At 35.9% G+C, this 22093-nt stretch overlaps 2 protein-coding genes across 2 annotated transcripts in view; one reads left to right on the forward strand and one right to left on the reverse strand.

The window, feature by feature from the left end:
• Positions 1–22093, forward strand: part of MCM9 (minichromosome maintenance 9 homologous recombination repair factor) — a 238252-nt gene that overhangs the window by 29231 nt on the left and 186928 nt on the right. The window lies entirely within an intron of this gene.
• Positions 9034–22093, reverse strand: part of ASF1A (anti-silencing function 1A histone chaperone) — a 64603-nt gene continuing 51543 nt past the window's right edge. The window contains exons 2-4 of the mRNA XM_053710790.1: positions 16990–17105; positions 13999–14175; positions 9034–13359 (exon numbers count right to left, since the gene is read on the reverse strand). Coding sequence (XP_053566765.1) covers positions 13147–13359; positions 13999–14175; positions 16990–17105 — 506 coding nt within the window. The 3' untranslated portion in view covers positions 9034–13146. The remainder of the gene's footprint in view (positions 13360–13998; positions 14176–16989; positions 17106–22093) is intronic.

A 22093-nucleotide genomic window follows, 5' to 3' on the forward strand; every position in this document is an offset into this window, starting at 1 on the left:
AAAAACAGCAACATGTTTCTCAGCCACCACAGGCTGTTTCCTCAGCTTGATAGCCTGAGGAAACAGCCTGTGGTGGCTGAGAAACATGTTGCTGTTTTTAAAATAAAAGTTTTTAAATATACACTTGCTTTATCACAATTATTCTGCTCCTGTTTGGGGGCAGAGTGTGTGTGCTAGTTCTATCTTCCAAAGTGGTGATTTTCTGCATCCTGCAAATTGGATTCCACAGTCCACTGGGCGGCTGAGAGGTCCTAGTACTGCTGATATTGCACCTGGTGGTGCTTTGTTTCCTGTAAGTACAACCTTGAATCCTTTTATATCTGGTGTACAAACGTTACTGGGCTATGTGTGTGCCTTTTTTGCCCTTATAGGCATCATAGGATAGGCCCTCGCCAAGGATCATCTCTATCTGGCTGGAGACACCAGTGAGCTGGACCACTGTTTGATGTTCCAGGCTGCCACAATAGCACCATTTGGGTGCGCTACGCTTGTGAGTATATTTCCTATCCTGCTGATGTTTTGTATCTGACTGCCGTGACGTTACTAGGCCATGTTGGCGCCTCTGTGCTTCTTTCTCTTATAGTAAACGGAGGCAGAAGAATAAACATCTGAAGCGGCAAAGATTTCATACCTGACGGAGAAAGTATCAGGAACCACCATCCTTTAGGAGCCAGATCGGTCACTGACCGACAACACATCAAGCGGTCACGGGAACCGCAGGAAGCATTTTCGTCAGTGTGAATCACCACGAAGAGTAACATCATCTATTTTTATCTACTGCAGGTTGAACTCAGACTGCAACAAAGTCATCGTAGCGGCATATATTTAACCGCCAGAGAGATCTAACATCACGACTCACCTAGCAAACCCAGTCACTAAAGGGAATCAAACAGCGGCATATATTTAACCGCAGTAATCTCCAACGTATAAAGTGTCATCAGACGGATACACTAAAGGGAATCAAATAGCGGCATATATTTAACCGCAGTATTCTCCAACGTAAAAAGTGTCATCACACGGATACACTTTAAGGTACTTTTAAAGCACAATTAATACAGCACTAACAGCACTAATATAATATAGTGAACCATCACGTATACCCGGCCAAAACTGTAAGGTTAAAGCGTTTAGAAAACCAGGACTATTAGAAGCACATTGCTAAAATATATACAGATTGAATGTCAATAACATTGTAAACCTACCAATGTAAATTGGCCTTTACTGTGGAAACACGCAACTCTTAACGCATATACCTACGTTTTAATATCTTTTTATCATCATTCTATTTACTTTTAACTTGATATTGTATATTTTATATTTTTTTAAAAAGTATCATTAGACACCGGTGTCAATAATATGAAAAGTGTATACATATATATATATTTTATGACTAAATAAAATTGTTTTATACATAACCAGCATATTGGCTTTTATTTATGTAAGGAGTATATTATTAATACATAGTCACACAAATAGAATACTCGAAATTAATAGCAATTGTAGTAATTAAAACGTAGCAATTTGGGCTAAATAGAATCACAGCAATACTCACATAACGAAGAATATAAAGATATTTACAACCAACATTGGGATAGTAACACGTTGTTACAGGGAATCAGCATTGATTTGCGCCACCTACCCTCACCTCAGAGTTTACAGAGACTCCTGGCATCACAAGTGATATTCCAGTATGTGAGCCAATAAACTATATCTTCCTGATTCTGACAGATGCCATGTTTGAGGATATAGTTGCTCAAACAAATTTATATGCCAGCCAGTATTTGTCCAAAAATCTCTGTCAGAAAAAATACCTGGCACCCGACTGACATACCGGAGACTAAAAAGTTTTGGGCCCTGACATTAATAATGGGGATTGTGAAGAAACCAAGCATACAATCATACTGGAGCCAGAACCCCATCCTGGCTACCCCTCTTTTTCCAGGGGTTATGAAGAGGGACAGATATGAGCAGTTGCTGCGTTTTCTCCATTTTAATGATAATACCCAGTGCCCCCCCAGAAATGACCCCCTGCATGACAGGTTATATAAACTAAGGCCCCTGATAAGCCACCTGTCCCAAAAATTTAAAGACGTTTACATCCCTGAGCAGGACATTTGCATTGATGAGTCCCTCATGAAATAAAAGGGGAGATTGCTTTTCAAGCAATATATACCATCAAAGAGGTCCCGCTATGGGGTAAAATTTTATAAACTCTGTGAATGCAGTACTGTGTATACCTGGGCATTTCGCATCTGCCAGGGTAAAGATAGCCACTTGGATCCACTTGGCTGCCCAGATTCAGTTGGAACAAGTGGGAAAATTGTGTGGGATCTCCTACTACCCCTGCTAAATAAAGGGTACCATTTGTGGTTCGATAATTTTTACACGAGCACAGAGCTATTCAAATTTTTATTTCATTTTGAAACCGTGGCCTGTGGCACAACGAGAAAAAAATTGCACAGGTTTCCCCCCAGAAGCTGACGTATGGAAAAAAAAGTAGGGGTACAAAGTCAGCTTTACGCCACAATGAGCTACTGGCCCTTCGGTACACTGATAAAAAAGATGTGTACATGCTCTCCACAATGCACGATGAAGCTACAGTGCCAGTGTCTGTGAAGGGAAGATCTGCACAGATCCTAAAACCAAAGTGCATTGTGGAGTACAACAAAAACATGGGGGGGGGGTAGATTTAGCTGACCGGTGCCTGCAGCCATATCTAATTCAAAGAAAAACAAGAACTTGGTACAAAAAAGTAGCTTTTTATATTATGCAGATCGCAGTATATAATGCATATGTGCGCTACAAAAAATCAGGCAAAGGGAAACCTTATACTTTTTTGGAATTTGTGTTAAATGTAACATCTGATATTTTGTTTAACCAGACCCCTAATCCTTCCACTGTTCAATCTGAAAATGTCGAGCGACTCTGCGGCAGGCATTTTCCCACTAGGATCCCCCCCTACTGCCTGCAAACAAACACCCCAGAAAAGATGCAGAGTCTGCTATAAAAAAGGAGTGAGGAAGGATTCTAGTTACCATTGCCCTGACTGCCCCTCTCAACCTGGCCTCTGTATCACTGATTGCTTTTGAATACTGTATATCACACAGAGTTAAACTTTTAATTTGAAAGCAACCTGTATGTGTTCCTAATTTATTTTATTATTCTGTATTCCTAACTTCATAAAATCCCCTGACCTTGTCCTGCCCCCTTATACGTTAAACCCATCCACTCTAAGGCCATGATAAGTTATACAAAACAACTAAAATACTGATTTTAGAATATCCTGAGTTATCCACTTTTGCAAATGGTATGTCATGAGGGGGGTAATTTTCAATCCTAGACTGCCATACTGTCTCAAAGGCAACATAGGTCCAGAAAATCAATGTGCCAAATGTCCATGTAAATGGGCAGACCCTATATTGGGCCCTGTAACTTCCTGAAACCCCATAAAACCTGTGCATGGGGGGTATTGTTGTTGGGACATCACTGAACACAAATATGGGTGTATTATAGCAGTAAAACATATAAGGATGATGATCCAAATAGAAAAAAGGCAGTGTTTGTGTGAAAAAAAGCAAATCAAAATATATGACCACTAAATTTGACCAGGTTTTGTGACTAAGTGGCTACAAAAAAAGACTAAACATAACCCTTTTTCAATACCCTGGGTTGTCTACTTTTGTAAATGGTATGCCATGATGAGGTAATTTTCATTCCTGGGCTGCCATACTGTCTCAAAGGCAACATTGTTCCAGAAAATCAATGTGCCAAATTTCCATGCAAATTGGCAGACCCTATATTGGGCGCTGTAACTTCCTGAAACCACGTAGAACCTGTGCATAGGGGGTATTGTTGTACTTATGGGACATTGCTGAACACAAAGATGGGTGTATTATAGCAGTAAAACATAGAAGGATGATATAAACAGCAAAAAGGCAGTGTTTTTGTGATAAACTAAAAATGATGTTGTGACTAAGTGGCTACAAACAAAGACTAAACATAGTCCTTTTTTCAATACTCTGGTTTATCTACTTTTGCAAATGGCCATGATGGGGTAATTTTCATTCCTGGGCTGCTATAATGTCTCAAAGAGGACATAGGCCCAGAAAATCAAGGTGCCAAATTTCCATGCATAAAGACTGAAATAGTCAGACCCCATATTTGGCCCTGTAACTTCTGTAAACCCCATAAAACTTGTACATTGGGGGTACTGTTGTACTCGTAGGACATTGACAAACACAAATATGTGTGTTTTATAGCAGCAAAATATAAAAGGTTGATGACAGAAACAACCAAAGTGCAGTGTTTGTGCAAAAAACGCATACAAAAAATATGAGCACTACATTTGGCCAGATGTTATGCCTAAGGAGCTTCACAAAAAGATGTGACATGGCCCTTTTGGAATACCCTGGGGTGTCTTCTTTTGAAAATAGTATGCCATTATGGGGTAATTTTCATTCCTGGGCTGCTACAATGTGTCAAAATGGACATAGGTCCAGAAAATCAAGGTGCCAAATTTCCACGCATGAAAACTGAAATGGGCAGACCCCATATTTGGCCCTGTAACTTCTGTAAACCCCATAAAACCTGTACATGGGGGGGGGGGGTATTGTTGTACTCGTAGGACATTGACAAACACAAATATGTGTGTTTTATAGCAGCAAAACATAAAAGGTTGATGACAGAAGCAGCCAAAATGCAGTGTTTGTGTAAAAAACGTATACAACAAAAATGCCTACTACATTTGGCCAGGTATTGTGACTAAGGGGCTTCACAAAAAAACGTGACATGGCCCTTTTTGGAATACCCTGGGGTGTCTACTTTTGTAAATGGTATGCCATGATGGGTTTATTTTCATTTCTGGGCTGCTATAATGTCTCAAAGAGGACATAGGCCCATAAAATGAATGTGCCAAATTTCCATGTAAATGGACAGACCCCATATTTGGCCCTGTAACTTCTGTAAACCCATGGCGGGTACTCTTGTACTTGTAGGACATTGACAAACACAAATAGGTGTGTTTTATAGCAGCAAAACATAGTACATGGGGGGTACTGTTGTACTCATAGGACATTGACAAACACAAATATGTGTGTTTTATAGCAGCCAAACATAAAAGGTTGATGACAGAAACAGCCAAAATGCAGTGTTTGTGTAAAAAACGCATACAACAAAAATGACCACTACATTTGGCCAGGTGCTGTGACTAAGGGGCTTCACAAAAAGATGTGACATGGCCCTTTTGGAATACCCTGGGGTGTCTACTTTTGTAAATGGTATGCCATGATCGGAGTAATTTTCATTCCTGGGTTGCTATAATGTATGACAGGAGACTTAAGCCCAGAAAATGAATGTGCCAGATTTCTATGTAAATGGGTAGGTCCTATGTTGGGCCTTGTAAATTCCAGAAATCTCAGAAAACCTGTACATGGGGGTATCTCGTTATACTCATGGGACATCGCTGAACACAAGTATGGGTGTTTTATTGCAGTAATATATATCAGGATGATGATATGATATTCCCAATAAAATCGTTTGGAAAACTTAAAATTTCTTAAATTCTCACACTTACTTGGAATTTTTTCATATAAAATTATAGTTGAGAAATAAATATTTGATGACAAAAGAAAGCCCTATCGGTCCTCTGAAAAACAATATATAATTAGTGTGGGTGCACTTAATGTGAAAGGGGTAAATTATGGTTGAAAAGACATATAGCTGAAATTCAAGATTTTGTTTACGTTCAGAACTTGGACAATTGCCTATGTCATGAAAGGGTTAAAAGTTATGGGTTGTGCTCAAGCGAAAGCCCAAATAGCGCTAGAAGAATTTGCGCAAGCTGTAAAGTGCAAGGGTTAAAAAAGATTCACAAAACACAAGTAAAACATATTAATATAAAGTATTATACTCATATATACACTTTGTTAATAAATACAATTACATTTATACAGGTATACCCCGCTCATACAGCGGGTAAGGGACCGGAGCCCCGCTGTAAAGTGAAAACCGCATTAAAGTGAAACAAGGCGGTTTTAGCTTTTTTTTCACTTTCCAGTGTGTTTAAAAACTTGTAAACATATTTGAACTAACATATATTAGGGGTGCAATAGTGCTACTTTTAGTTTAACACTAGCACAGCACAGTATTCAATTAGTATTCAATAAATACTGTACCTGTAAAATAGTGACAATTACTGTAGTAAAATTTGCCAGACTACAACACAGACACAGATTGCACTGTAATGCTGTAAACAGAGTGAACTGCGCATAACAAAATGGTGCCAGTCACTTTTCTCGCACTCTCACGATGATTACAGCACTGTTTCAAAATCCTTGGAAGATGAACTTCAGCCCCACAAAGCGCTGTATTAGCGAAGCGCTGTGAAGTGAGGTATACCTGTATTCAAAAACATGTTTTAAAAGGGTTAAAAAAGGTGTATGGAATATCACAAGGTGTTTGACTGGGAAGGGCTCAAACACTAGTCGGTAAGATCAATTTAAATCATGGTTTCATTTTTAGAATAATAACTTTTCAGATTATTTTTCCAGGTATATCATAACATTACTGATTTGGTTATATATTATTAGATATGCATATATAGATCATTAAAATGATTGAAAACATTGGGAGGTGAACTATCTTCCGCTTAATTAGTTAATCATTCATATCATATTTGATCACCTTTTCCACTGTGCTTTATTGGAAGGAGAAAAATAAGGATTACCTTTTTAATAATTTTAAATATTTTTATTTAAATTAAAAAAAAACATTACCTTAATAATAAAAATGTAAATATTTTTATTTAACTAAAAAAATGACATTAGATTCATTTTTAATGCTTGTCCCTCTCTCCTAACACTTAGGTCCTTGTGCAGATCTATTGCACTCCAAACAATCTTTTATTCAGTGAGCTTCTTGAAACTTAGTTTGGGTTGATTCTGTGTACAGATTTGCAGGAGAGCAATGTCATTTTAAAGGGAGTCAGAAAGAACATGCCATTTTTAACAATTTTTGGATTGATTTCTCTTATGTAATTTGCTTTGTTCTTTTGGTATCCACTGTTGAAAAGCATACATAGGTAGGCTCAGAAGTAATGTACTACTGTGAGCTAGCTGCTTGATTAAACTGTCTTTATTTTATTTTGGTTTATGCAATTAGTATTATTAATTTCGTTTTATTGTGATACTACATTTTTAATTAGCCCAATTTAAAAATACTGGCTACCAGGTTTACAATATGGGTACTGTTTTTTATTACCTCCTATTTCTTATACCAGCACTTTATTTTTGTTATCAAAATAACTGTTCTTAATTTTTGATCTCTTCTCTGGATCAATATTTAAAAGAAAGCACAGTATCTCTCTTATATTTTGCGCTAAGAACACAGTTTTACTTTTTTCAACTGAGATAGCTGCTTGTCACTGTCTCACCCAATGTGTTCAGCTAGGCCCCAAGTAGAGTTCTTCAACAAAGGATAATAAAAGAATGATGAAAATTTGATAAAAGAAGTAAATATGAAAATTGTGAAACCCAAAAGTTTTTTATTTCATGATTATGTCCCTTTAAGGTATATTTCTCAACTCTGTATGTTTAGTTTATAAAAACTATTTATATATATATATATATATATATATATATATATATATATATATATATATATATATATATCACAAAAAACTTAGCTTGGCATTCGCCAGCAGGTTCACAGTAATGTTTAAAAGCAAAACTGGGGGAAGTCAGTTACATTTGGCGCCAAAGGATCAAGCCCAGGACCACGACAAGGTCTCCCCCTTCCTGGGACCCTAAACCAGCACCCACACAATGCATACTTCCAAACAAACCAACTGGGAACCTCCCAGTGTGACACAGGCTTTGTAACCTCCCCTATGTAAATACAAAACACAGGAATGGACCTCACTCACAGACTGGACTTGGGTGCACATCCTAAGCCACAGCAAACTCCACAGCCCTGAACACTGACAGACATCTGCAAAGTTCCCAGCAAACCAGGCAGTTAACCCCAGAGAAAAATATATATTTAAAAATAAAAATAATAATTTCTTCTTTGCAACATAGGAATTTTAAGTATTCCTAACGTACCTTTTGGCTTTAGCGCAGTTGTTCTAACACAGTTTTGACTTATCGCGTGAGTGATAAAATGAAAAGGCTTTCTTTAGCATGCCCCATAGAAGTCTATGTGGAGGGAAAGATAGGGTGGTCGGGTTATCGGGAGTCCTAAAGTTAGGGCACTTGAGTCTTTCACTTAAACGCTAACTTTTTACTTTCAACTTGTAATACCAATGCTAACCTGAGAGCGATCATGTTTTACCTTGAGTGCAGTTAGTGCTAATGAGTGATTAAAATGTATTGCTCCACTTGTGATCTAGGCTATATTGTGTAGATTCATGCTGCTTTCTATATATTCCTTGCAAAAAATGCCCTGCAGCCCTTCTAGATAATTTATTATCAAAAGATGATTGCCCATGCAAAAATGCTGTTGTGCATATTAAACTATAATCAAGGAATCAGTTAGACTCGCTGTCCTCTATATAAGGACATTTGTTTACTTTTTTTTTATTTTCCCTCTTAAAGGGACAGTCAATGCAGTAGAATTACATAGTTGACAATCGCATAATAAAAAGACAATGCAATAACAACTACTCTGAATTTCAAATAAACAGTCGATTTTTCTCTGACAAATTATTTTTTTCTCGCTTTTGCCGGCCCCCTGTACCATGGGACAGACATCAGCCAATCACAGACTAGGATACGTATACCCTGTGAGCTTGTGCACATTCACAAGTGTGAATATAAAAAGACTGTGCAAAATGTGATAACAATAGTAAATTGGAAAAAACGTCTATAAAGCCCTAAACAATTGTTCAAAGTAGTAACTTATTCGGCTGTGTCCCTGTTTATTTGTGCACCTACAATCATTTAGTAGGAATGTCTTGTCTGAAAACAGCTAAGGTACTGACCTTCTGGTGTCTAAATGCTGTATTTCAAGGAAGTACAGAAGCCACCATATATTAAATTAGAATACTCCAGGGAGTCAGATTATAACCCTCCAAACATATTTTTGTGTTTATTATATGTTTTTTTTTTTTAATCTCTTTTTATTGAGAAACATAAAATATCAATGCAGTTAAATTTATATTAGCAAAATCATAAAATACAGTATATTGATAGTTATCCATCAAGTAAGGTACCAGAGCAATTACAGTACATATTTGAATAGAATTAACAGAGTGGGATTGCATTCTGTACATAAGGTGTTGAGTGGAGACTCATATGAATCCAATTTTAGGCATAACCATAAAGTATAACAGTTTCTCATTTGTTTAACTTTATAACAGCACACAAACAAAACACACAAGAAACAGAAAAAAAAAAAAAAATGTTGTAAAGAAATTTAGACCCTCAGGGAAAGAGAGCATTTTTCTATTAGAGTTGGGTATAGATAGCTCTCTTTGCAAGCCGACTTTTCTGGAAGGCGTAGGTGAATACATTCCGTATCTATTAGTCAGTGACAAATATTAAGAATATTGTTCCAGAGTTCAGAATTCAAATGATTGACATTAATCATTAAGTTTTATGTTCCATTTAAATACTAAATTTCTAAGTTAGAAATTCATAGAGTACAGATTCTAGGCTAAGAGAAGAAAGTAGTGCAGGGTAATTGGAGACTTAGCATGTCCAATGTATTATGCTATACTGTTCTACTGGAGGAATGAAATAACAACAATGATATAGGAAATTGAGCAGAGTCAGCCCATAGTAGCAGGTGACTGATAAATAACATTATCTTGCTATAGAATGATATTGGTAGAGCACATCACAGGATGTAGAGATATATCTAAAACGTATAATTAAAATGATACCGGCAGGGTTTCTTTGGAGTAGTGACATTATTATGAATGAGCAGGCAGATTAAACTCGCTTAATTTAGGGAATATCTTAAAGATCTTAATACGAGTAGATGAGTCCCATCTGATCTACATATTTCAATAACAATTAAGGGTGTGGTGAGACCTAGGATCCTTCAATCCAATGTAGCGCAAGTAACTTAGTTCAGTCACATAAATATAAAATAGAGGTTTAATATAGCAAGTAGAACACTTGATGATCCAACCTTTTTTAAAGATCCATTAGAGGTTTATACATGCCATATAAAACAAAATCTACCATCTTTAATAAGGAACTGTTCCAATCTTTAGGTATTTACAGCCTTAGCATTTTATAGATGTGTTGTTAGGGGTTAATAGTGCAGGATTATATGAGACATACAGTCGGATTAGCGTAAAACATAGCGTGTCACATATCTACTGTAATATATAGCTCACCTACTCAAGAAGGGAAAGAGGAACAATCAGTTGTCTAGTTGTGATACGTTTCACCGGTACCAGAGACGTATTTGTATAGTTTCCACTCTTATGTGTGAGTATGCTTGATAATTTTCACTCATCTCTCTTCACCTTGGAGTCATCACTTTTTACTCACTTGCCACATTTTTAGCACATTCTGCTTTTTTTTTTTTTAGTTGCCATGTTTTCTTTGTCTGTATTTGTAGATTATATGCACCCACTGTGTATTGGAGCATTATTTTTTTTTACGTTTGCAGGGTTAGGCGTCAGTATAAAGTCCCTTTGTAAGGACTAGTAACCTTTTAATTCTGGTGCAATTTCCTCTTCTTTTTTTCATGGCTACCACGTCATATTTTATTTTTAATATAAATATATATATATTTAACAAGCTACTGAGCTGTTGTTCGTTCCTGGTAGAGCTCTTCTCTCTTTGTATGCCCTTTTATCCCCTTGTTAGTTTTCCCTTTTTATTTAATTTTCTCCTTTTTCTTTTTGTATCTTATCCTTTCTCTCTCCCTTCCCTTATTCCCCTCTCTCTCTCCCTCTTTCTCTCTCTTTTTCTCATGAAGAAGGGTCTAAAGGGGAAGTAGAAACTACAGAAACTTCAGGCACTCCCTTCATTAAGTTACAAATCAATAAACCCACTATATTATGAATATGACATCACTTTAACTTAAAGAGACAGTCTACTCCAGAATTTTTATTGTTTATGGGTAATAATAACCTTTATTATCCATTCCCCAGTTTTGGATAACCAAAACCGTTATATTAATATACTTTTTACCTCTGATTACCTTGTTACAGAGCCTCTGCAGACTGCCCCCTTATTTCAGTTCTTTTGACAGACTTGTATTTTAACCAATCAGTGCTAACTCATAAATAACTCCACGGGAATGAGCACAATGTTATCTATATGGCAAACATGAACTAGGGCTGTCTAGCTGTGAAAAACTGTCAAAATGCACTGAAATAAGAGGCAGCCTTCAAGGGCTTAGAAATTAGCATATGAGCCTACCCTAGGTAGGCTTTAAACTAAGAATACCAAGAGAACAAAGAAAATTTGATGACAAAAAAGTTGTTTAAAAATACACACCCTAACTGAATCATGAAGGTTTAATTCTGACTAGACTGTCCCTTTAAGTATTAATCTTTTTTTTTTTTTTCCTGCAAAAGGTATTTTTGGTTCTGATCACCTTGAAATGAAAACGCTACAAAAAGCTTTGATCCAAATAGGCATTTTTGTCATCATTTTTATAAACTTGTTTTCATATCTATATTTTTGTTCAATTCATATTTATCCCTTTACTTGAAAATAAAGTCCGCTAACAATGTAGGATCAAAAAAACCTGTAAGGAAAAACAGTCATTATTGTAAAAACCAACATCAAAAAAATATCTCAATAAAACATACTCTGTTATACAGAAAATGATGAACTTTCTACATGGTTCAACTCTTATTAAAGAGATAAAACCTTTAATTCTGCATAAAACATTTACAGAATGTTATAGAACTTTTCTGTTAATTAGTGGAGAGGAAAAAATATTCGATCTTGTCCCTGAGAAATAATGTTACATGGTTAAAAACAATTTGCCAAATGTAGGTTGTATTATGAAATTCACCTGCATGAAAACCATTTTTAAAGAATCTGCAATACATACTATCAAATATTGCTGAATGATAAGTGTCAAAAGGGTATTATACAGGTTTATTTACTATAAAGGTTTAAAAAAGAATTCAGCCATGTGCTTTCATCACTAATATAGTAATTATTGAAATCAGGTGTAAATTCCACTACTAAAAAGCCAGAATTGAAGGAAGATAATTGTGCAATAATATAATTCTCTAATTCATTACAGCATTTTATTATAGTACATATACTTGTGTGTTGCTGCTCTTGAGCTAACTTTAACCATGTGTTTAACCCATTTGCGGGATTAAACTCCGCTAAAATCAAGCATTTGTGCACTGATAAAGTGCCCTGACAGTAATTTATTATTGCACTATTAAAGTGCTATTCCAGTGAAAAAAATGTACATTATCTAATTCGTTGGTAAGTAATATTAAAACAAGCGATGCTGCAGGGTTAAACACATATAATTACAATGTCGTTGGTAAGTAATATTAAAACAAGCGACGCTGCAGGGTTAAACACATATAATTACAATGTCGCTAGTGTTAAAATAACATACTGTAAAAAAAAATGTGATCATGTCTTTTTCCCACTAGAATGTTTTAAATGCAGAAAAATATTGAAATACATAACTGATATTTATTCAGTTATTCACAAATTTATAATTTACAAGATTCAAACATTTGTCGGACAATTATCACGTACCGATCTACATAATGCATAGCTGTCACGGCTCAAATTTGTATGGAAATTGATTTATTAGATTGAATGCTGTGAGAAAACAATTCTATAAACTGTAGGGATTGAAGGACTATTTGATGCTTATGGACTGCACTTTAGATTCCTGTGTAAGCCTGGAGATCTGCAACAGGAACAGATGATTTGTAGCGTCTACTGCAGACTAAACAAAAACTTTATAATAAATAGCAGTATCTTTAATTTTGTAACTTGCTTGAAGTTGAGACACTGGATTGATAAAGTCCTTGTTCTGATTTTGGGAATTCCACTTATAAAATGTTTGTTTTATAGTTCACTTGTTGTTTTTTCATTTGGAGTATTCTCAGGACTGTTTGTACAGAAAATGCAGAATCCGTGTGTACAAGTCCTGTTTGTTTAAACTCCTTGAGAGTACAAATGTGAGTCTGGCAAACAGTCACATGCAATCCATGTGAGATTCTAACATAACATTTAGAGAGTTCTCAGAGTTGCACCAGCTTTTAGAAGCTGATGGCACAGCCTCTGTGGAAAGCAAGGACTGAAGGTTGGGATTGCTGCTATCCATTTCCTCCATTTTCTCTGCGTTGTCTTCCCAGTTAATGTGGAATCTTGTTACCCTAGGATTTGAGGCCAATATATTTCTTTGAAGCTGCAAAAAAATATATATATAATAAAACTTTTGGTATTTGTATATATTAGACTGTATTCAATGCATTATCTACTACTCCAACCATAGACATATTTTCTAATTTAATAGTCCTATCCTAAGTATGAATCAGGACAGATCAGACAGTTTAATTTATAAATTAGAGTGAGAAAATGCAGTCATAGAGTACAAGTTTTATAATATAGAAGAAAATGTAGTTTAAAACAATACATCTACTGATCTGTAAAACTAGACAAGCTCATAGGCACTCAAGGGTGGTCACATGTCTTTAGCATTCTAAAGTAGCCGGTCTGCAACACTGTAACACTGCTTGTAGCAGTTGTACGTTGACACAAACATTGCTGCTATAGAATGTGTGTATGTGTATATATATATATATATATATATATGTGTATGTGTATATATATATATATATATATATGTGTGTGTGTATATATATATATGTGTGTATATATATATATGTGTGTGTGTGTGTTTATATATATATATATATATATGTGTATGTGTGTATATATATATGTGTGTGTGTGTATGTGTGTATATATATATATATATATATATACATACACACACACACACACACACACACACACACACCTATTTTTCTTTATAAAATATTACCTTGGAAAAATCAGGCTTCACTGGAGGATTTTCCCGCAGATCTGTTTCTGTATATTCATTATTTACATAATATCCAACTCTAATAAATTCCTGTCCTCTGTATGTGCACGTAATTAATACCACTGTTACACCCACAGCATCTGCATCTGGAATAAGTCCTGGGTTAGCAGCATCCGCCTAAAAGAAATGAGAATTGTCATAAATGTAATTAACTATATATCGATTGCCATAATTACCAAATCGTAATGGAAACTAAACTAGAACAGTGATATTCTGAATGCATCCTTCCATTAAAATGCGTAGCACAAGAAAATGGCTTCAGCCACAGCAGAAACAAATAGGGGAAGAAAATGACTTCAGCCACTAGTTATTAACAGGGTTTCAGACAGAGGAAAAACTTTAAACAATAGCTAGTCAGAATGTTAGAGGCTGAGGTATGACTAGTAGAATTTCACTTCTGACTCTCAACTTTTAGATTATTACAGCTGTAGTGACTGTATATTCTGACTAATAAAAAAAAGGGTTTTGCTGACTCCTCTATATTCTTGTTGGCTTCTAAGGTTTAAATAAATTTGGCAAGTTCTGCATTTGAACTCCATTTTCCATACTAAATTTTTAATCTTAAATATTCTATAGCACTGTACAAAAAGTTCAGTAGTTCAATACATAGAACAAATAGAGATGTCTGAATTAAAAGATATGACGGAGCACAGCTCACAATCTAGGGGAACTGAAGGTGGATTTTAGCTGTATAAACAATTCTACAATCTAAGAAAAGCACTCGTTTTTAAGAAAGAAAAATTCAATATTTTGCACTGAAAGGAAAATATTTCATGTAATGAGTTTCAGATAATGAGAGAGTGATCTACCAAAAGAGATTTTTGATTGCAAATAAAAAGCAGAACCACACATTTCCTCCTAAAATGTAAGCTTAGATTTTAGCCTTATGCATATCCCAGGCATTCCTGGATTGGTCCGTTGTTCTGAGCAACTCTACTGGAAGTCTATTCCATGCATCAGCTACCTTCTCTGTAAAGAGCTTCTGCAAATTAACTCTAACCAGTGTTCTTCACAGAATATTTTGCCAACCGGGTGGGATTTAGAAGTAGCCCGGTGGGGGCAGTGTAATATTTTCTAATATTATATCGTTTTCAGCTATTAAAAGCACAAATTAATGGCATAATTTAACATAAATGTATTTAATGACAATTTGGCAATACAAATTTAACATTTTTAATACTGGCTATTTTTAGCTTAATATTGGGTAAAAAATTTTTTTATCCAGGTGGTCAGTGAAATCAGCCAGTTGGGGCACCCGCTAAAAAGGTCCTGGGGAAAACACTAGGGGGCATATGTATCAAGCTCCGAATGGAGCTTGATGCCCCGTGTTTCTGGCGAGCCTGCAGGCTTGCCAGGAACAGCAGTTATGAAGCAGCGGTCAAAAAGACCGCTGCTCCATAACCTGTCCGCCTGCTCTGAGCAGGCGGACAGACATCGCCGGAAATCAACCGGATCGAGTACGATCGGGTTGATTGACACCCCCCTGCTGGCGGCCTATTGGCCGCGAGTCTGCAGGGGGCGGCGTTGCACCAGCAGCTCTTGTGAGCTGCTGATGCAATGCTGAATACGGCGAGCGTATTGCTCGCCGTATTCAGCGAAGTCTGGCGGACCTGATCCGCACTGTCGGATCAGGTCCGCCAGACTTTAATAAATATGCCCCTAGGAATCATTCAGAAAGTTGGGGATTAATGTAGTAAAGCGGGTTAATGTAATAGGGTAGTTTGTGGTTAGATTTTAAGAGCTTGGGGAATCTGATGATCTACAATGTATTTATACAATCAGGACCGTGAAGATTTTTGTTTATGACAATTATAGACATGAACGTTACATACTTTTATATATCTCAAGTTTCTCAGATTTGTTTTTGAGATTCTGAGTTTAACCATCTCCAGGGCCAAGATTCTTGCAGCTCTTCTACCAAGGTTTTAAATGGCCATAAAAGTTCAAAAAGAAAATGTTCTAATATATTAGAGCATTTTATTATTACAATGTTGCATTCCTATAACTAAGTGTTTAACCTCTGCAAAAAGGTTATACACACAGTTTGTCATCTCTAGAGCAATGCACTACTGGGACTTAGCTAAAAACAAATGGTGAGCCAATGACAAGAAGCATATGTGTGTAGTGACCAATCACCAGCTATCTCCCAGTAGTGCAAGGCTGCTGCTAGGGATATGTACATATACCTTTTAACAAAGTATACCAAGTATATTTGAAAACAGATGTGACTTTAACAGTCTTAAAATTGCATGCTCTATCTGAATCATAAAATTACATTTTGACTTTTGTGTCCCTTTTAAAGAAATTCTATTTAAAATACTACTTATAAGTATAATATTTTACTGATTCCGAGATCCAGCTCCTGTTTAAGCTCCATGCATAGCTGAACTCCCAACGTTCTTTTGTAGTGAAATTTCATGACAAAGCAGAATTACCAAAACTGCCTGATAAATAAATAATTTCTGTCACCAACATTTTTTTTTATTACTAGTAACTTGATTAATGGTACCCACTGCAGTTCAATTTGTAATTATAACTCTAAATATTTTCCATAGAACTCAATAATGCCATCAGTACAAATATTTTTATGGTTGGTGGTTCAAAATGGAGAACTTTGATAGACCTCTCTATAAACCAGTTTAGACTGTGATCACAGTGCATAAACTAGTGTTAGGCAATCTGCTTCTCACTGTTTCAGTGTGACACGGGTGTATGGAGCATTTCTTAATGTATTCCATGTACCAGCATTATAAACAGTGTGTCTGCTCTCATCATGTAAATTGAGCCATCAACATTGCAATACAAGGTGAAGCTGGTTCAACTGATATGTGTCTGCGCATAAACACAATATTATGTGCAGACAATTATGTAAATATATGTATGCACGTGTGTGTATGTGTGTGTATATATATATAAAATCAGATAACTTACCTGGAATACAAACATGTGGCGCCCTGCAGGTACAGGCCCCACTAGCACTGAATCTAGTACTTGGTCATATTCTTCAGTCTCAGCTGAGCCAACATAAATTATTTTCCATTCCAAGTCTAAAGAAAAGAAGAAAATGATAAATATTTATTTGTACACATCATCTGTTTTAGCCTGGAAAGTACACAGATTCCTTCCCCTTCCCGCACACTAACCACTAAGTTTTGCTGTATCCCAATGTAAGGACTAAAAGTACTTGCAACCTGGCCTATTCAGGGCTTTGGGGTTGTATGTGTGATTATATTAATTAGAAAAAAATACTTAAAATAAAACTTCTGTGGATTTCCTGAGCTCACTGGTAGGCCTGAACGTGGATTATTTTATGGTTAGTTGTAGTAGGTGGCGCAAAACAAGTTGCTATTCCCAATGTGTCTTACTGTAAATATGTGTGATAATATGTGGGCTCAATATATGTTAATGTTTTGATGAGTCCTAATTTTATATTCTCTTTTGGAAAAAATGGATGTCGAAACTATTTAAGAAATAAATATGATCCTTTATTTGATTATGGTAAATTTACCCAATAGTAGTGATGCTAAAAGTACAGTTAAACAAAAATTATTACAATTCCTTCAAAGTTTAAAAAATGACACGGTGTCTCTATGTATAAAAATGTACATAATATATCAAAAATAAATTAAAATAAAATAATAACGTTGAAATCTTATAATTTATACAGTTTTGGGTTTATCACAAGTTGTAATTTCTAACAGAATGTTTGTAGATACAATTTTATAGTGGATAAAACAATAGTTGCTGTATAGTTCATATAGGATACTTTGTTTCAAGTTCAGCTATGCAATTGAGATCTTATCTTAGGCAACTATATATAAATTAGTACCTTGAAGTGTATCTGTTTGATATCACTTTTGTGAGATAATTGCGGTTAAATAAACGCCGCTATGCCAGTGTTTTGATTAAGTTTCAAGATCAAGCTGGTGGCAGTTCTATATGAGCTGCTGGCGGTTAAATAAATGCCGCTTTGGTTTCCTCTTATTAGGTGGGCTTATCTGTTTGCTGCGAGAAAATTCACTTTTATATAAGTGTTTGGGTAGTTGTCGTGGATTATTTTATGGTCTGGTATAGCAGTAAATTCATTTTATGTTCTCTTTGCATTGGCAGAAGTATGCTGTGGATTATTTAAAGGGACATGAAACCCAACATTTTTCTTTAATGATTCGGGTAGAGCATACCATTTTTAAAAAAAAAAAATATCTTTTTATTGATGTCAGGCAAAGCAATACACATATTTTTACTTTAAAGATACATGAAGATAGTAAGGTGCATGTTACAGGTTTTACTTAGGTTCATACACACAAGCCTCCAGTCCCCGCAATTTAAGAGCATACCATTTTTAACAACTTTCCAATTTACTTCTATTACCAATTTTGCTTCATACTCTTGGTATCGTTTATTGAAGCAGCAGTAATGCACTACTGGTTTTTCAACTAGGGATACCAAGAGGACAAAGCAAATGATATAATAGTAGTAAACTGTCTGAATCACGAAAAAGAAAAATGTTGGGTTTCATGTCCCTTTAAGAGCATTAAATAAAAACGTATGTTGGGCCAGTAATCGAACTGTTTTTATATCTGATTTGTGATGGTGATATTTCTAGGGTTGCGGTTTAAATATTATTTTTTGTTTGTTTTTAAGGGATTCCCCAAAAAAACAAAAAATATCCAATATTATGGATTTTAAATTTGTTGCACAAATTATGATCAAATCAGTTTTTTAAATTATGCAGTTAAATTGTGCTTTGGGACACACCCGAACTAACACCCTCTAGCTGTGAAAAACTGTCAAATGCATTGAGATAAGAGGCCGCCTTCAAGGGCTTAGAAATTTGCATATGAGCCTACCTAGGTTTAGCTTTCAACTAAGAATACCAAAGGAACAAAGCAAATTTGATAATAAAATTGCCTGAGGAAACAGTTTAACTGAGAAACGCGTCGCACTGTTTCTCCACAAGCCATAACTTTTATTGGCACTAACATGAGTGGTATATTTTTATAACTTTTTTAATAAATTTGTTTTTAACTTTACCAACTCTATGTGCTGTGTATGGTCTATTGCTACGCTACTCTTAGGGTGAGAATCCCTAACCCCAGTATCCTGCCCTCATACCCTGTTGGTATACAGTTTGGGTTTGATGACCCCCTGTATTTTGGAGCCACCCTGGATCAGCTAGCTGGACTGCTGTAGAAATCCAGCCTGTCTCTATAGGCATAATTGATTGCCTTTTATACATGTGAATACCCTGTGTTCATCTCTTGTCAGAAGTTTATAAGATCCACCATTGATCTTCACCATTGGCGCCTCTATCTATTGTCTTTTTCTAACAGATTGCCTTTCATTGGATGTCGTTAGAGAGCTGCCTCTGGATCAGCTAGCTGGACTGCTGTAAAAATCCAGCCTATCTCTATGGGCATAATTGATTGCCTTTTATACAAGTGAGTACCCTGTGTTCGTCCTGCATCAGCAGCATATAAGATTCACCATTGATCTGCACCATTGGCGCCTCTTTCCATTGTGCTTTTTTCTGATAATAAAATTGAATTGGAACGCTATTTAAAACTGCATGCCCTATCACGAAAGTTTAATTTTGACTAGACTGTCCCTTTTATATTATGTTTACTTGTTTTAAGTCAGTGTCAAACAATAACCCCCAAGGGTTTCATAGACCATGGGGCCTATTTATTAATGTGCGAGCAGACATGATCCGATATTGCGGATCATGTCTGCTGCACATCGATAAATACCAACAGCATACGCTCTCGGCATTTATCATTTCACCAGCAGTTCTGGTGAACTGCTGGTGCAATGCAGCCCCATGCAGATTCACGGCTAATCGGCAGCTAGATCGTATTCGATCGGGTTGATTTCTGTCCGCCGCCTCAGAGCAGGTGGACAGGTTATGGAGCAGCGGTCTTTAGACCGCTGCTTCATAACTTCTGTTTCCGGCGAGCCTTCATACAGAGCTTGATAAATATGCCCCCATTTCTTTACTCAATGGTAGGCCTCCTTTGCTGTAACAGGGTGTATCCTGCAACAGCATGCATAGTGTTGGAGTTATTCAGCAAAGTTATTTACCAAAGCATACCCCCCCCCCCCGTATTCATTATTTACCATGCTGTAAAACTGTTTCTTTTATGTTCCTTGCACTATTTAGAATTAATGTATTAGGGTCCTCTCCCATATCCCAGTTAGGCATTTGAAAATGTCTTGGCTATCCAATAGATTAGCTAATGTACAGTATGTGCTTTAACATATCCCACTTTTTCTTACCTATTCTGTCTCTGCAGATTTTAAATTTACCATCTCTACTCTGAGTGTATTGTCTAACATTGTAGTACTGTTCACAGTGCACGTTTACTTTTTGCAAAATATTATTATATTATTGTCTCCTCTGTCTCATCATGTTAAGCACAAAATATGTAGATAAAAAATTTCTTCAGATTCCTTACGTTTTCTATAGGGTTTCAGTTTCTGCCATATTAGATAAGTGCTTCTCTTCTTCTGAACATTCAATCTCTTTGTATTCTAAGCAGGATGGATTTGATTTAAATCAAATTGATTTAAATTATGATTTTAATCACTAGTTTGTAAGACCGATTTTAAGGTGTATTGGTGTGTTGGGTTAATAAACTATGCGCTGTGGGGGTAAAAGCTAGGGAGTCTCGAAGAAGTAATCTCACAAACTTCAAAGTGGGGGTAAAATCTGGATTGGATGAGACTCTTAAGCGCTTGTGCTTAATTACCCAATAAGGAAAGATAGTCTTACTATGTAGTTGGATTCAATGAGATCTATTTATTTTTAGAATTATAAATACATACAATAAAATTTAAAACAATAGAAATTGATTCTTAAAACAAATCTAACTGGTTGGCCAACCATACAGTGTGAATAAAATGATATAATATGTTTTCCAATCCCTGTTACTTAGTGTGTTATACAAACATATCTGTATATTTGAATTTTTGAATTTTGGTTTAATTGCAGATATTTTTTATGGATTTGATATAGTGGACTTGTGAAGAAGTATGGTATCCACAAAGAATATTCGCAATATTAATTCTTAATTACCATATTTACCATATTCGTTTGTTTAAAGCTGAACATACATAATTAAAATAGCGTCAATGGTATCAACAATATAATTAAAATAGCGTCAATGGTATCAACAATAGTAACAAATAATAAAAGTGAAACAAAAATAAAGTGATACAGTAAAAATCGTATAAGTTATGAAAGATAAAGTCTTTCTGCCGTGATCGTTAGAGTAATTGTTAATTGCTTTTTGTTAAAAGCGCTGTTGTTAAGTCCTCCGTGGGGATAGTATGTGCGGGCGTGCTGCAACACGTTTTTATCTAATTGCTATATATATTGCGATTATAAGTCACTGTTAAGTAGTTTTGGTTATCTGTCCTTCACATTAACTTCCTTAGTTGGTGTAGGTATAATAAATCTTACCCGTTGTTTCTTTTGGGATACTTTGTTTCTGGTCTAGTTTCTTTTTGTACCCAATTCAATCTTTACTGTGATGAATGTGGATCGGAAGCCGGGATAGCCGCTGCCGGTGTTGTAGTGGTTTCAGTATGTCGAGTTGGTTTGTCTCTGCGATTACACACACTTGAAGAAGTAGATGCTGGGGTATTGTGGTAGTGTGCTTTAACCGTTAATCCTTTTGTCAGATGGCTGGGCTTTTTGCCTGGTTCAGGTTTTCAAAACCTCTTGAATTGTTGCGAATGTGTTCTGTTTAGATCCGTACTCTATTTGTTTCAGAGTATCCGATCTGCAGGTGTCCACAGGTTTCTTTAGGCCCAATTATTAGGTAAGGTATTTCAGTTGTTCTTGGCGGTCCTTTGAAAGGAGGACTAGGTGCTTTGAAGGTTGTTCTTGAACGCTTCAGAATATCTTTCAAGCGTATTTGTTGGTCCGTGGTTTGATGTAGTCTTGGCGGTCCACTTCGAAAGTGGACTATGAAAATGTTCAGTGTAGTAAGGAGTAGGCAACGCGTTTCAGCTGATTAATACAGCCTTTATC

The sequence above is a fragment of the Bombina bombina genome, chromosome 4 (assembly GCF_027579735.1).
Source record: "Bombina bombina isolate aBomBom1 chromosome 4, aBomBom1.pri, whole genome shotgun sequence".
Lineage (NCBI taxonomy): Eukaryota > Metazoa > Chordata > Amphibia > Anura > Bombinatoridae > Bombina > Bombina bombina.